The sequence below is a fragment of the Lissotriton vulgaris genome, chromosome 3_1 (assembly GCF_964263255.1).
Source record: "Lissotriton vulgaris chromosome 3_1, aLisVul1.2, whole genome shotgun sequence".
In the NCBI taxonomy this organism is placed as follows: domain Eukaryota; kingdom Metazoa; phylum Chordata; class Amphibia; order Caudata; family Salamandridae; genus Lissotriton; species Lissotriton vulgaris.
In genome coordinates this window covers 1358008486-1358022150 of record NC_141689.1, presented here as the reverse complement: position 1 = coordinate 1358022150, position 13665 = coordinate 1358008486, and the positions used below count along the sequence as shown (strand labels likewise).

The 13665-nt window shown below is 47.9% G+C and overlaps 1 protein-coding gene across 1 annotated transcript in view; it reads left to right on the top strand.

The window, feature by feature from the left end:
* Nucleotides 1–5298: 5298 nt before the first annotated feature.
* CHRNB3 (cholinergic receptor nicotinic beta 3 subunit) overlaps nt 5299–13665 on the top strand; it is a 448118-nt gene continuing 439751 nt past the window's right edge. The window contains exons 1-2 of the mRNA XM_086963701.1: nt 5299–5326; nt 6268–6419. Of these exons, the coding sequence (XP_086819827.1) occupies nt 5299–5326; nt 6268–6419 (180 nt within the window). The remainder of the gene's footprint in view (nt 5327–6267; nt 6420–13665) is intronic.

Sequence of the window (13665 nt, the reverse complement as noted above, 5' to 3'; positions counted from 1 at the left end):
ATCCTTGAGGTAAGCTGCTGCTGTTCTGTTCTTTTGTGCACTTTATCTTTGGTACTTTTCATTTGTTTTAATTCCACTAAGATCTGATGAAAGAGCCTGTTCATTGATGCAGCCTGGGATTTACCTACCTCAAGGGTTTGCTTGAACTTGAGTTTATGCGGGCTCGGATACTGGTGCCAATGTTCTCAGGGTTCCTCCGTTATCTAGCTGTAAACTTTTCCATACCATGGGTGAAGCAGGGGCAGTAGACGCTTGTTTTGGACATGTTGCACTATCCTGTGCATCAGGAATTGGATTGGCCTTCAGTGACAACTGCCACTCTTTCTTACGCTTTTCTATACCACTGGTAATGAAGAATAAGGGATATGTTTGTAGTAGCTTATCCCAAAAGAGTTATTTGGCGGTTGTCTTGGCCCCTTCTCACTTACTTCAGGAACCTCCAGGGATCCCCCCCACTGAGACCAGTTCATTTTAGCCTTCATGGGCATCCTGGATTCTTTGCCCTGAACAAATTCTCCCCTTGAGAGTTTGAGAGCTGGTCCATCCTTTTCTGGCTCCTTGATTCGATAGTCGATCGGGTGAAATATTCTGCAATTCTGTTCCAGAAAATGTAAGTCCTGCTCCCCTAAAGAAGGAAGTATGAATGCGATGGTTTGAGTTGCATACTGTATTACTAGCAGCGCAACTCTTAGTTGCCGAATCTCTTGAGAGTCTATTCATCGTACTTAATAACCAACACACAGAGTTGCCTGTGAAAGCTGCACACATGACTTAACAGGCCCTCTGCAACTATCCACAGGTATACACCACCCCAAGGAAAGCCTATTGGTGCCTCCTGAGATGCGTTTTCAGGCTGTCAGCTGTAAGGCACAGATCACCAATGCGTACTGTGTCGCGCCAGACTGTGAGTATGGGGTGCCTTCAAGTGGCTAGATACTGCTGCTAAAACAATACTAAAGCCCTCTAACCATGGCCTCTGTGCTTCTCCTCTCTCCCGTTTCCCTCTCAAAGTACGCCCTGTCACTTTCTAGCAGCAAGGGAATGCCACCCTTTTTAGCGCAAATTCTGCAATCCTGTCAGTTTACAGTGCAATATGTAAGAGTTTTGTTTTTCTGCTAACCTTTAAACAAGAATAAAGGAAGTGCAAATTTAGACTCTGAGCAATGTACAATACCCCTCCAGGAGCTGCTGTCCCAATTTTCTGCTGTAATTTTGATAGCTTTACTTACGGCATCAGAGGGAATAGAAACGGAGGGAACCTAAACACTGTGCCGTTACCAAAACTGCTGCACTACTGCCTGATAACGATGGTCCATCCCGCTGACCGACAATCTTGATCTACAACTCCAGCTTGCAGCTTTACGACAGGGGACGTGCCACCTGATGTTTCGCTTCTTGCGTTGCGTCACATCTTAAGAATAGAGACCCCTCAAAAGATGAGATAACAAGTACGGGAGCAGCAGGGCAAGCGAGGGAGCCAACTGTACAACGCCAGAGAAAATCCAGGCCTCTTAGGCTAGAGCGGGGTGCAGCACATAAACGCCCAGCATCTTGGTTGCCGTCAGCACACTGGAAACAGACTCAACCACAGAGCATGGCAGGTGCTCTACCTGGTAGCAAGCAACACAATTCTTGGTCAAATGGACAATATTAAGAACAGTTATAAAGTTATGGTTAAATTTTCCAGGTGATTTGCAGGGTTGCATTGACGGAGCCAAGGAATTCTCAATATCTAACAGAAGCCTAGGACCTGTAGAGAGCCATCCAGCCTCTCCCCTGCACTGTGTCGGCAGACACCCCTCGTGGCCGGGCTCGGCTAAGGGTATAAATAAAAGATCTAGGGTCGCACTTGCCCACTAGCCAAGCAGCCACCAAGTGTTGTATGTGTCTGTGCTGCTCGCCGCCAGGTAGGCCTGTAATCACTGCCAGACCTTTCCTCTCACACTGACGACTAGGCTGACATGGAACCTCGTCCTCTCTCCTGCCTCGTGAAGAGAAATCTTCACGAGATCCTCGTCATGGCATGCTCCCATGAGCTGTCCGACAACCGGGCAAAAGAAATGGAAGCCGCCAGGGTTCGAAGTAATGACGCTACCCCATCACCAAGGGTCATCCCCATCAAAGAAGAGACAGTGGATGCGGTGCAACGGCACTCCGGACCAGCACAAATGCGGACCCTGCCCAGCAGATCCACGGGGAAATGCTGATAATGCGGTTTCAACCATAAGTCGCAGGAATGATGCCCAGCGAGAGGGCAGATCACTATGCCAGTGTCTGCCGTGGACGAGGAGCGTGGTCCAGAGGAGGTACATCAAGAGTTCGTACCACAACCTTACGTCACCTGACTCTGGAGGACTCCACCCCATCGATGCATCCTAGGTGCGAGGAGCTGCTGCCCACATGAAGAGGATGACAACAACGTCTTTGTAATCTCATTTGCTGGACAGTCTGGTCGCAAGAAACGTACTCCACCCATGTGCACCATGCAGGTTAATGACACCACAGTTCAAGCCCTGATAGACACAGGAGCATCCGTGAATGCGACGGATTCAAGCCAATACGAGAAACGGTCCCCTTGACCACCCCTCACTCCCTACTCAACCAGGATATACACCTACGGCAGTACCGTACCCCTACAGCTCATGGGAATGATCAAAGTCAAAGTCACCAGTGTTGAACACTCCATCAAAACCAAGTTCCACATCACGGAAGGCCAGAAGGGGACGCTGCTTGGATGCCATGCCGCTGAATATCTTGAGTTGGTATTCTCCGTAATGCAAGTCCACCACACGCACAAGACATACTACATGAGTTTCCACAACTATTCCAGGAGCTGGGAAAACTCAAGACCACAAGGTGACTCTCCACATCAACAAGTCCATCTAGCTAACGGCACGCTGGCACATGCGCGTACAATTTCATCTTCAACCCCTCGTGGAGAAGGAGCTGCAGGATCTAGAAAATCAAGGCATCAGTGAGAAGGTGTCGGGTCCCACCCCCTGGGTCTCCCCGCTGGCCATCGCACCGAAGCGGAAACAGCCGGGCCATCAGGCTATGCGTCGATATGAGGTTCCCCAACCAGGGCATCCAAAGAGAGAGACACGCGATACAGACAATGAACGACATTGTGGCAGACTTAAATAGCGCCCAGTTGTTTTCCAAACTAGACCTTATACCACCCGCTGGAGTTGGGGCCAGAAAGTCCCTACATCACGACCTTCTCTATGCACGTGTGTCTCAGGTGGTACAACCGGCTCAGCTTCAGCATTCCCTCAGCAGCCGAGGTGTTCCAGAATGCGATCAAGGAGACCCTTTTGGGCCTAGTAGGAGTAATTACCCTGAGCGACGACATTCTCATATGCTCCCAGAGCCTTGAGGAGAATCATGTGAAACTGCGAGCCACCCTCCAACGCCGTGCGGACTGTAGTCTTACCCTGCACTGAAAAAAATGCTTGGTCTACCAGGGGTCAATCGATTGCTTTGGCTACATCTTTTCACAAGAAGGACTGCAAGTCAATCCAAGGAAGGTGGAAGTCATCCGCAATGCCCTGGTCCCCAGAACCCGACAGAGATACAGAGCTTCCTCTGCATGGTAACATATTGCGGGAGATTCATCCCCGGTCTGGCCACATTGTAAGAACCCCCACGCCAGCTCACGAAGACCAGCATACCATGGACATGGGGCCCTAAAGAGGAAGTTTCATTCAACAGCATCAAGAAAGCACTGCTGGACCAAACCACCATCGCTTACTTCAATCCCAGGAAGAGAATGGAACTGGTCCTGGATGCCAACCCTGAAGGACTGAGGGCAGTACAAGAATGCAAAAGGGGCCTGTGTTCCGGTCGCATTTGCCAGTCGGGCATTATCTCCTACTAAGACCACCTACACACAGATAGAGCGGGGGTCCCTGGCCATCAGGTGGGTGTGCCAACACTTCCACCTCTACCTCTGTGGCCATCAATTTCGACCACAAACCGCTGCCACCTCTTATCAATGTGTTGTCTCACCTGGCACCACCAAGTATAGAGAGATGGGCTGTACAGCTCCAGGCGTACTCTTTCCAGCTCATCTACAGACCAAGGGCTGGCAATCTTGCTGATTTCTTGTCAAAACAGCCATCACTAGGCCACCCAGGAAGAAATACAATGGATGAAGAGCACACGGAATGCTTCATAAACATGGTGGAGGTCAACGCCTGCTCGGTCGCAGTCACTAGAGAAGACATAGGAAGTGCCATGGATACCGACGACACCTAGTAAAAGTGAAGGAGACTCTGACTCGAGGGCAGTGGCACTGGTTCTTTGATGGATCAAAATCATTAGTGTCCGATGAGTAGAACGTGCGCCGCCAGCTCTGAGGGTGCTGCACAAATTGAGCACCAATGGATCTGGCCTGGTTCTACGAGGTCAAAGGATAGTCGTCCAAAAAAGCCTCAACAGTCGAATGGTCGCGCTCGCTCATCAGGGTCACCAAGGAGCTACGAAAACCAAGGCGAGACTCCGAACAAAAGTGTGGTTTCCTGGCCTGGATGAACTGGTGGACAAAGAGACTTGACGCTATCATCCTTGTACAATCACCAGCAGTGATCTCGCTCTTTCGCCCATGCTGACGGAAGAGCCATGTTTGACTCCATGGACAATAGTCAGTATAGGTTTTGGAAGCTTCCCGGATGAGCGAAACACTGTAGTAATCATGGACTCATTCACTAGATTTCCTATAGTACATTTGGTGCCATCCAGCGCTTTTGTCCATGTGCAGCCCGTACTTGAAAAAACATTTGCACTGCTCGGACTCCAAGAAGAGATCAAGTCAGACAATGGACCCCCATTCCAGGCACAGGACTTTCATGATTTTTTAGCACAAAAGGCAATCAAACACAGTTGATTCACCTCCCAATTGCCCCAAGCCAATGAGGAGGTGGAGCGATTCATGAGGACATTGAATGGAGCCCTACGGATCGGAGTGGATCAACGACAAGACGCTGAAGAGAGCCTGCATCAATTCCTACCAGCATATAGACAAACCCTTCATTCCATACCCGGATGCGCCCCTGCCACTCTGCTTCTCAAACGGCCACCAAGGGACATCATCCCAGATGACACTGAGTGGGTGCCGCCCAGTCTGGATATAGAATAGGCACAACAGGAACGACAAGCAACAAATGAGAAAGCTACCAAAGATCAGCAAGTGAGGACTCTGACGCTGCATGGGCTGAAAAATGGCAATGAGTTTCCGAACATAGTGGACAGCCAGGGCCTGACGCCTCCTCCACAGTGAACGGGAGGAGTGACACCAGAATGCAGCAGAGCACCACAGGAACACGTGGTAAGCGCTCCAGATGCCAGTCTCCATGGTCCAGTCAGAGATCTTAGAAGTCAACGTTACTTGTTGCAGCCCAATCCTGTGCCCTGCCAGAGATTGAGAGACTTTATGTGTTGACATTTTGATATCAGTTTTCTTTTCTGTTGTTGTCTCTGTTTCTTTGATAACTAAAAGAAGGGAGGGATGTAGAGAGCCACCCGTCCTCCCACATTGTGTCAGTAGACACCTCGTGGCTAGCCTCGACCCCAGGGTATAACTAAAAGGGCTAGGGTTGCATGTGACCACTAGCCGAGCAGCCACCAAGTGTTGTGCGTTTGTGCTGCTTGCCACCAGGCCTGGCTTCTCACAGGACCCAGATAACACTGAAGGCAGTGGTCTCTTGATGACAGCCGCAGGTCATCAGAAAGGCATGAGCGAACTGTGTAATGGCTCCCACTGAGAGAGGTGTCCCATCCAAAGCAAGGATGTTTTCTGCAGTTTCATTTTCTTCACATCCTGCAGTTTTTGGTTCTTTTCTAGATAGGTGACATTCATGTAGTTACTAAACGTACCAGAATCTGACTTGTCAGATGGGTCGTTGATGGGGGACTTGTTATTTCGACACTCATTCCGATGCCCTGAAGAGGTTTACTTGGAAGTGCGTTTGTTGCCTTTTTTGTTATAAGCCTGATAAAGATTTCAGTTCATCGTGAAGAAATCACAACACTACTTGATTAATATTCCAAGGCAATAATGACTCACTGTGCACTGGGCAAATACCAATTAATGATACCAGTTACAATAAAGACACCTGAGGCTGATGTTTCTGAAGGTGACTTTCATTCATTTTTAATAAAGTCAGACTCTAGTTTTAGTGTTTTAGTCACAAGGAGTGCTGTCATTTGTTGTGTATTATTTCAATGAGCTGGAATCTTGCCTCACTCTCTCTGTTCTTTCCTCTCTAGCTTTCGCTGGATTCCGTTCGATCGCAGAAACAGAAGATGCCCTCCTAAGGAACTTGTTCAGAGGTTACCAGAAATGGGTCCGACCTGTGCCTAACTCCAACAACACAATCAAAGTACATTTTGGCTTAAAAATAACCCAGCTTGTCGATGTGGTAAGACGATGTTAATATCATTTGTCAACAAGAAGTTACATTTATGTATCTATTTACTCATCTGCTGTTTTTGTAAAGTGCTACCAACCACCAATGATAGCCTCAAAGTGTAATGGAGATGGGCGCACATAAAAAAGATGCTGGTTGAAGAATAATGATTTGCAGAAATCGGTGATGAGAGCTGTATGATAAAGTGCCAGGTATCCAGTAAATGAGGGGTGTACTCTGCGTATCCACTTTCAAATAAGTTCCCTAAAGATGAAACAGTCTTAAAAGAACAGGGGAGGCAATTTAGAGATTGGCGGGGCAGGAGGACTAAATTAGTTGTCCTCCTATCTGACCACCAGAGTTGCTTTTTGCATTGGCAGTAGCCCGGCCCTAATAAGGGTGAACCTACTGCCACTGATGGTACCTCGCCCGGAGTGTCATGTGAGGCTTGGAAGTCCCAGGAAGAAAATATTAAAATGTGCCTTTTTATGATGGGAGAAAACTCTGTGAAATTTTCGTTTTGCATTTCAGTCTTTTCAGTTTGTTGCTGATAAGCAAAAGAGAATGCTAAATGGGACAAGGGAACAGGGCATCAGCTGCACTGGCAAATGCACTTTCATTACAGACATCGCCAGCAAGTGGGTGGGGATTTGTAAATACAAAGGGTGGTTCCCCTCTGGAAGGCTGATGGGTGGGCCTCCACCCACTGAGCAGGCCAGCTTTCAAACAGTAAATGAAGCCCAAAGTCATGAGAAACAATGGACAAGGATACATGTTGGACTGCGGCATCGGACCACCATGCTCACAAAGTTCAACCAAGAGATCATGAAGGGAAAATGACTGGATGAAACAGATACTAGGGAGAATCGGAGTCTTCTGGTCAGTAGGCAAAGTATGAACAGCTTTGAAATGTACTTTGGTTATCAAACATCATGTGTCTTCTCACCCAGCCCAGACCTTTGAAGGCTTTTCTATTTCACAATGGAGTGTCTTCTGACCCAGCCCGGACTTTTGAAGGGCACTCTGTTTCACAGAGAGCTAACTAATGGAGGTGAATTCCATTACAGGGCCAAAGGTATGTGGCTGTGTCATTTCAAAGAAAGGAACAAGCCATCTTTATGGCTTTGTAGTCTGTGACCTTTGTGAGCGATACCTGGGGCAGGCCTTTGTATCAGCTGTTTCAGTAATCCAGATGGACCATAACCAGAGCCCGGTTTAGCAAGATTTTTTTTATAGTGGCGAAACTGCTGGACCCCCCTTAACGGACAAAGATGGGGGAATATACAGCTTCAATTGGGGAAGAGTGTGTTAATGATACACAACTTTCAAAGAATGCTCCTTAATATGAGTTTGAGCTGTGGGAAAGAGTTGAGAGCCTATTTCTTCAGGTCAAGATAAAAGGAAGAGAAAGCAAACCCGGGAGTACGACTTTAGTTGTAGCTTAGGCAGAGCCCGATATTCTCCAGTCAATAGTGAACTCAAGAAAGGCAGAATGACAGGTTGTTGATGTTGCCAAACTCAACATCAGCTTGAGATGGTGCTATGTGATATTGGAGTACAAGTGATAACCTACCTTGAAGAAGTCTCAGGTGACAACAAGTGGCATGCAGACATTGAATACCACTGGAGAAAAAGCAGAGTGCTCACAAGTGCCACGTTTGATGTTGACTATCCTTGAGAGGAGTTGGCTCAGTTTAACTATTAGGGAGCATTTTTCAAGGAATGACACAATCCATGACAGTTTGAAAAGTGGAGAGTGTGTACTCCATGAGGGATCACAAATGTGCTTGTTAGGATTAATATCCGTTCTTTCAAGTCGTCATACAGAGGACAGAACTATTTCAGGTTGCAGTGTAACATCTTTATTGTTTTTTAGTGGAACATGGACAGCCGACACGTGTTTCGCCCCCTCTTGGCGAATTGCGCTGGGGCTTTCTCACGGCTATTTCCACATATACAGCGTATATTATTACTGTTTCCAATTTTGATAATATCCAAGATACAGAAAGTTCAATACTCGAGGAGCAAGAGTTCTTCTGTGAGTTTTTTGGGCTGATGGCGCAGTTCGGTCCCTGCTCCCAGTCCTCGGTCTGCGGGTTAGTTTACAGGTTGAATCCCAGGCCAGAGCTTCGAGTGTGTCTCCATTCACCTACAAAAGCAGCTTATCAAAGCGCTGTTTAAGCCTTGGAATCCTTGGACCTTTCCTACCTTGCCTGTAACCACAATCCATGACAGTGCAGGTCTTCATACCTGCAGTAGACCGTCTTTGGAGTATCACCTGCAGGTCGATGGTGTTGCCAACAGGAGAGCCAACAGGAGTTGTGTTGTAATCTCTGTATCATGACATGATCAGAAACCTGATTAAAGGCCCCTTAAGAGAGTGGACAAATGGTGGGTAAGGAGTGCTTCAAGTGCTGTTTTGAGTGCCTTTGTCACACAACGTGTATCAGAGAAAGGTCCAGTTATAAAGGTTAACTGGATCTGGGGTTGGTCTTGTTAGGATAGGGGTGATGATTGCAGGTTTAAGGTCCTGATCAATGGCTCTTCTGGAGGAGTGATTTACTAGACTGTCATCACCAAGAGTGTAGCATTCAATGTTCTCGCCCTGTCTCACTTACTAAAAAAAGATCTCATTCTGTTCATTCACCAGGAACGAGAGTAAGACATTGTGTGCTACATTCCTGCGTTGTCTTTGGCTGCTTCTCCTACTGTTTTGCTGAAAGTTGAGTTGTGGACTTTGCTAGACTCTCTTTTGGACATCCCAGTACTGTCCCATTTTATTCTAGAGGTTGAATCTTCTCAAGAGACCACACACATTCTTCTTTCTTGTTGTTACAGGCGTTGGTGAGACTAAACACTTGTGGGCTGAAACTCTGTGTTTTTTGAGTGACTATACCACTCTCCACTCCACACATCCTTTTCTGTGACTACCACCTAAAAGACTATTAATGCATGTGTGACAATCCAGCAGGTCGAAAATGTTCCCATGGGGCTCAGTATGATTTTACTGAAATACCAGTTTGTTCACAAAACCATACAACACACTAGAGGATGATCCCTTACACATCTTGGTAAAACATTAATCAATCAATCAGTACTTGTATAGCATGGCTTTTCACCCTAGAGGGTATCCAGGCGCTGTGCTGCAGGTATCAGTCGAAAAGCCAGGACTTGAGTCCCTTCCTGAAGTGGGTCAGCAAGGGTGCAATGTGGAGATGAAGCAGGAGGGCGTTCCAGGCTTTAATGGCGAGGTGAGACGAAGGGCTAACCTCTGGAGTGGCGGATATGTGGTATCTGTGCTAAATCGAGGTCTGCAGATCAGAAATTCCTGGTAGGTTGGTGGAAAAGTAGGCGGTGGTTCATGTAGGCAAGTCCTTAGTCTCAGAGGGCTTGGTATGCTCTTGTCAGAAGCTTGAAATGACATCTCTTCTGGACAGGGAGCAAATGAAGGTCCTTCAGGTGCTGGGTGATGTGTGACCTCTTGGGCAGGTTGAGGATCAGTCTGGCAGCTGCGCTTTGGATCATCTGGAGTATTTGCATGAGTTCTGTGGTGGTGCCATAGGCCCCTGTAATTTGTATTATTAGTTGTTGAATTTAAAGAAAGAATTAAAAAAAGACAACAATGAAGGACAGGAAAAAAACATAGTATTAAAATAAAAATAGGCACAAATTGCATATCTAATACCAAAATGTAAGACAGTCACAGTGACATCACATTTTGGTGAGGCATCTAGTCACCCCAACTATCCTCAGCGTCATCTTTATTATGTACTGAATACACATCCCAACGTTAAACCACACGAAAAAGGGTTATACACCAAGGAACCATAATTTCTGATATTCCCAAGCAGGGCTAGGTAGTTGAAACGGTAGATATTCCTGCAGAAGCCCCCAAATGACTTTAGGTGTGAATTGAATTGGCTGAAGGGCAGCATTTTAAAGTGGTCACTGCACAACAGTATATCTTTAATCCAACCTTTGCATGACGTGGGCGCAGGACCTTTCAACCATGTCATTGCAACCTTCCTTTTTGCTATAAGCATGGTCAATGCCATGAGCTTTGTACAAGATTTACATAGCCAAGCAAAGCCAATAGAGTTGACCAGCAATACCCCAACCATTAATTGCGTCACATTGAACACATCCATTGGGAATGTATACACGTGTGGGTATCTCCACCCTAGGTACAGAATATCAGCATGTGGTACTCTGCATATCTGACACATGGCTAAACTCCGCTCATGGCCCCTCCTATGCAATCTCTTAGGAGTATAATACACTTGATGAAGATGTTAAAAATGGATGAGTCTGTGCCTGTACTTCACAGAAACTTTAGATTTTTGCTCACATCCATATAGCCAGCATTTCACATCAAGCACTGTATTCAGATCCCTTTCCGGAGTCACTCCAGCTATACACAGTTGCATCCTGCCTCTCCTTACGCAGTATGTTATATAAACTGGAGAACCTGCATTTCTACTCTGGTGACATGATAATCGGGGTCGTAGGTTTAAATTCTTGGGGTTTAACTGTTGTTTGCATCAAATGACGGGACCAGTAATACGTAAAGACATCTCATGCAGTGGCTTGTGCATCATTTTTGTACTGTCCAAGGGATATAAATTGACCCTATTTGTATACTTGCCCAATTTGCTGTATACCAACTTTCTTCAGAGTGAATAACCAGTCTCCTCAGTGAGGGGTAAGAAAGTATTATGAACAAAGGAATGGCTATGGAATAGACCATAGCTAAGCCGTGTACTGACAGATCCATCTCCAAGGCAAACAGGTTACTGCCGCCGTCTGTACCTCCCATTGTGGTGCAGGCACAGTGATAGCTGTATAATAAATGCCTATCTCAATTTGTTCCCTCCAATAGCAGATGTGGCAAGGCCTGAGTGGAGGGAAAGAAGAATTGAAGTTACAGGCCCTGTGCAGCGAAATAGTATGAATCCATGTTGGGGACGTCGAAGCACCCTGTTCATAGGGCAAATCACTGCCTTCCTCTACACTCTGGGCTGCTGTACCAATCTAAGCAACCAGGAACTAAGAGCCACATGTATCAACCAAATTTGTGTTCAAAAACGGCCCGTTTGCGAACTAAAAAAGGCTTTTTACATGCATCAAACCCCATTTTGCTTTTTGGTAACCTGTTACTGTGTCACAAAATGGGTTTGGGATTCGGTATTTGGAAGGGGCGTATTTAGGGCATCCCTTCCAAATAGCGAATCCTAATGGTATGTATGAATGTTTTGTGACCATGTATGCGGTCCCAAACATTCCCATTTGATCCACCTACTTCAAGTAGTTGGTAACCTACTCGCAAATGGGATGTGTTGGACAGGCCTCGTGGCAGGCCCGACCCCTCCCCGCATGGCGGGTCTCGGACTACTACTACCCCTGTTCCCCGGACAAGAACGACACCTGCAGCCCGCCGGGTCAACCCCCAGCTCTTCCCCGACGGAACCCAGGCTCGTAACCACAACATTCTCGGCTGGCCCGGGTCCCTTCCCGAACCACCGTCCCCGGCCCAGCCGCCATCTTGGACCCTCCACGACCAGGCCTCGTGGCCTCGGGTCGACCTCAGCCTCAGGCCCAGCCAGGCCCCGACATCGAGGCACCACCATCCACCCAGGGGGTAACGAGACCACTTGGCGAGTCAATGGGAGAAGGAGTGTCGATGGCTCCCCTCCGCCTGGTTTCGATCGCCCCCGGCCTCCCTGGGGGCTGGCTCCACCCCCCTGCTGGGTGTCTGGAGTCCCTCATCCCGGACCCCCGACCTCCAAGTGCGAGGGTCCGGACATCAAAGGGCACCAGACCTATAACTGGGGTAGCGCCAGAGCAGGAAGGCAGTTGTATCCTGGAGTCGAGAGACACCTAGACGAACTCATCCTTGGAGGCCTGCTGGCGCTGCCGCGGCTCCTCTTCGTGAACCCTCTTTGAAGGCCTGCTGGCGCTGCCCCGGCCCAGCCTCGTGAACCAACTTTGAAGGCCTGCTGGCGCTGCCGCGGCTCATCCTCGTGGACCATCTTTGAAGGCCTGCTGGCGCTGCCGCGGCCCATCCTCGTGAAACATCTTTGAAGGCCTGCTGGCGCTGTCGCGGCCCATCCTCGTGAACCATCTTTGAAGGCCTGCTGGCGCTGCCGCGGCCCCTCCTCGTGAACCATCCTTGAAGGCCTGCTGGTGCTGCCGCGGCCCCTACTTGCGAACCCTCCAGCTCGAGGATTGAGAGCTATACACCAGCTACCCCTGTACCGGACCAGTACTGAGACTGTCCCGCTACCCCCTTTCCCCAGAGACTAGAATTGAAGGGATCATCGTATCCTGGTCCTGCTGTAACGTCACGTTTAACCTGCCTAAGAATACAGATAAAAGTGTACCGAACCTATCTTTGTGTGGCGTCCATCTGTGGGGGGGGGGGTGGTTACTTGTCCGTACGATCTAAGGAGGGGGCCCTCGCCAGGAGGCCTCTCCCCCTTGCTCGGCCGACCCTCCGGGTCCCCGTCTAACAGGATGGGTCCCCACAGACCCTTTCCCCTTTGAAAATGGTTGTAGAAACGTTTTCTAAGACCAAGCAGTGGTCCCACGGACCACTGCCTGCTCCTAAAAAATTAAAATATATTTTTTTTAACACAATCTGTTTTCTTTGAAGGAAACAAGCTGGATTAAAAAAAAAAGATTGCTAAATTTAAAAGCAATCAGGGACATAGGTACGCCACCATCCCCATGATTTTAGCGATTCCTAGGGGGTCGCAAATTGCAATCAACATCATTAATATTAATGAGGTAGGTTGATTTCCGACCCCCTTGGAATCGGTATATTAAACTCTTGGAGTTTCATACATTGGAAATTACGATAACCTAATTGCGATTCTCAGAAAATCGCAATTAGGTAATCGCAAATTCCAATTTTGATACATGTGGCACTAAGAGCTTTACAAAATGAGGGGAATGTTTCTGTTGACTAAGTGATACAATAACTGGGGAAAGTAATCACACGAGCGCATGAAACAAAAGGCCGCTGCTTTACCGATCTCTGAGAAGTCCCCTTTATCAAGGATATAAATGTTGCATTGTATTTGGCGAGTTTACCTGCTTGTTATTTCTCCTGAGTGTCAAGTAAGGCAGGCGCTTGCTGTTGGTGTCGCCGCTGGGTCATTTTTGGCAGCCTTTCAGGTGTTTCCCTGCTTCCTCCTTTCACCTGTCAGGTAAGGGAACTGCTGCTGAAGCTTTTTCTCAGAAGGTTGGAGTTACTTAA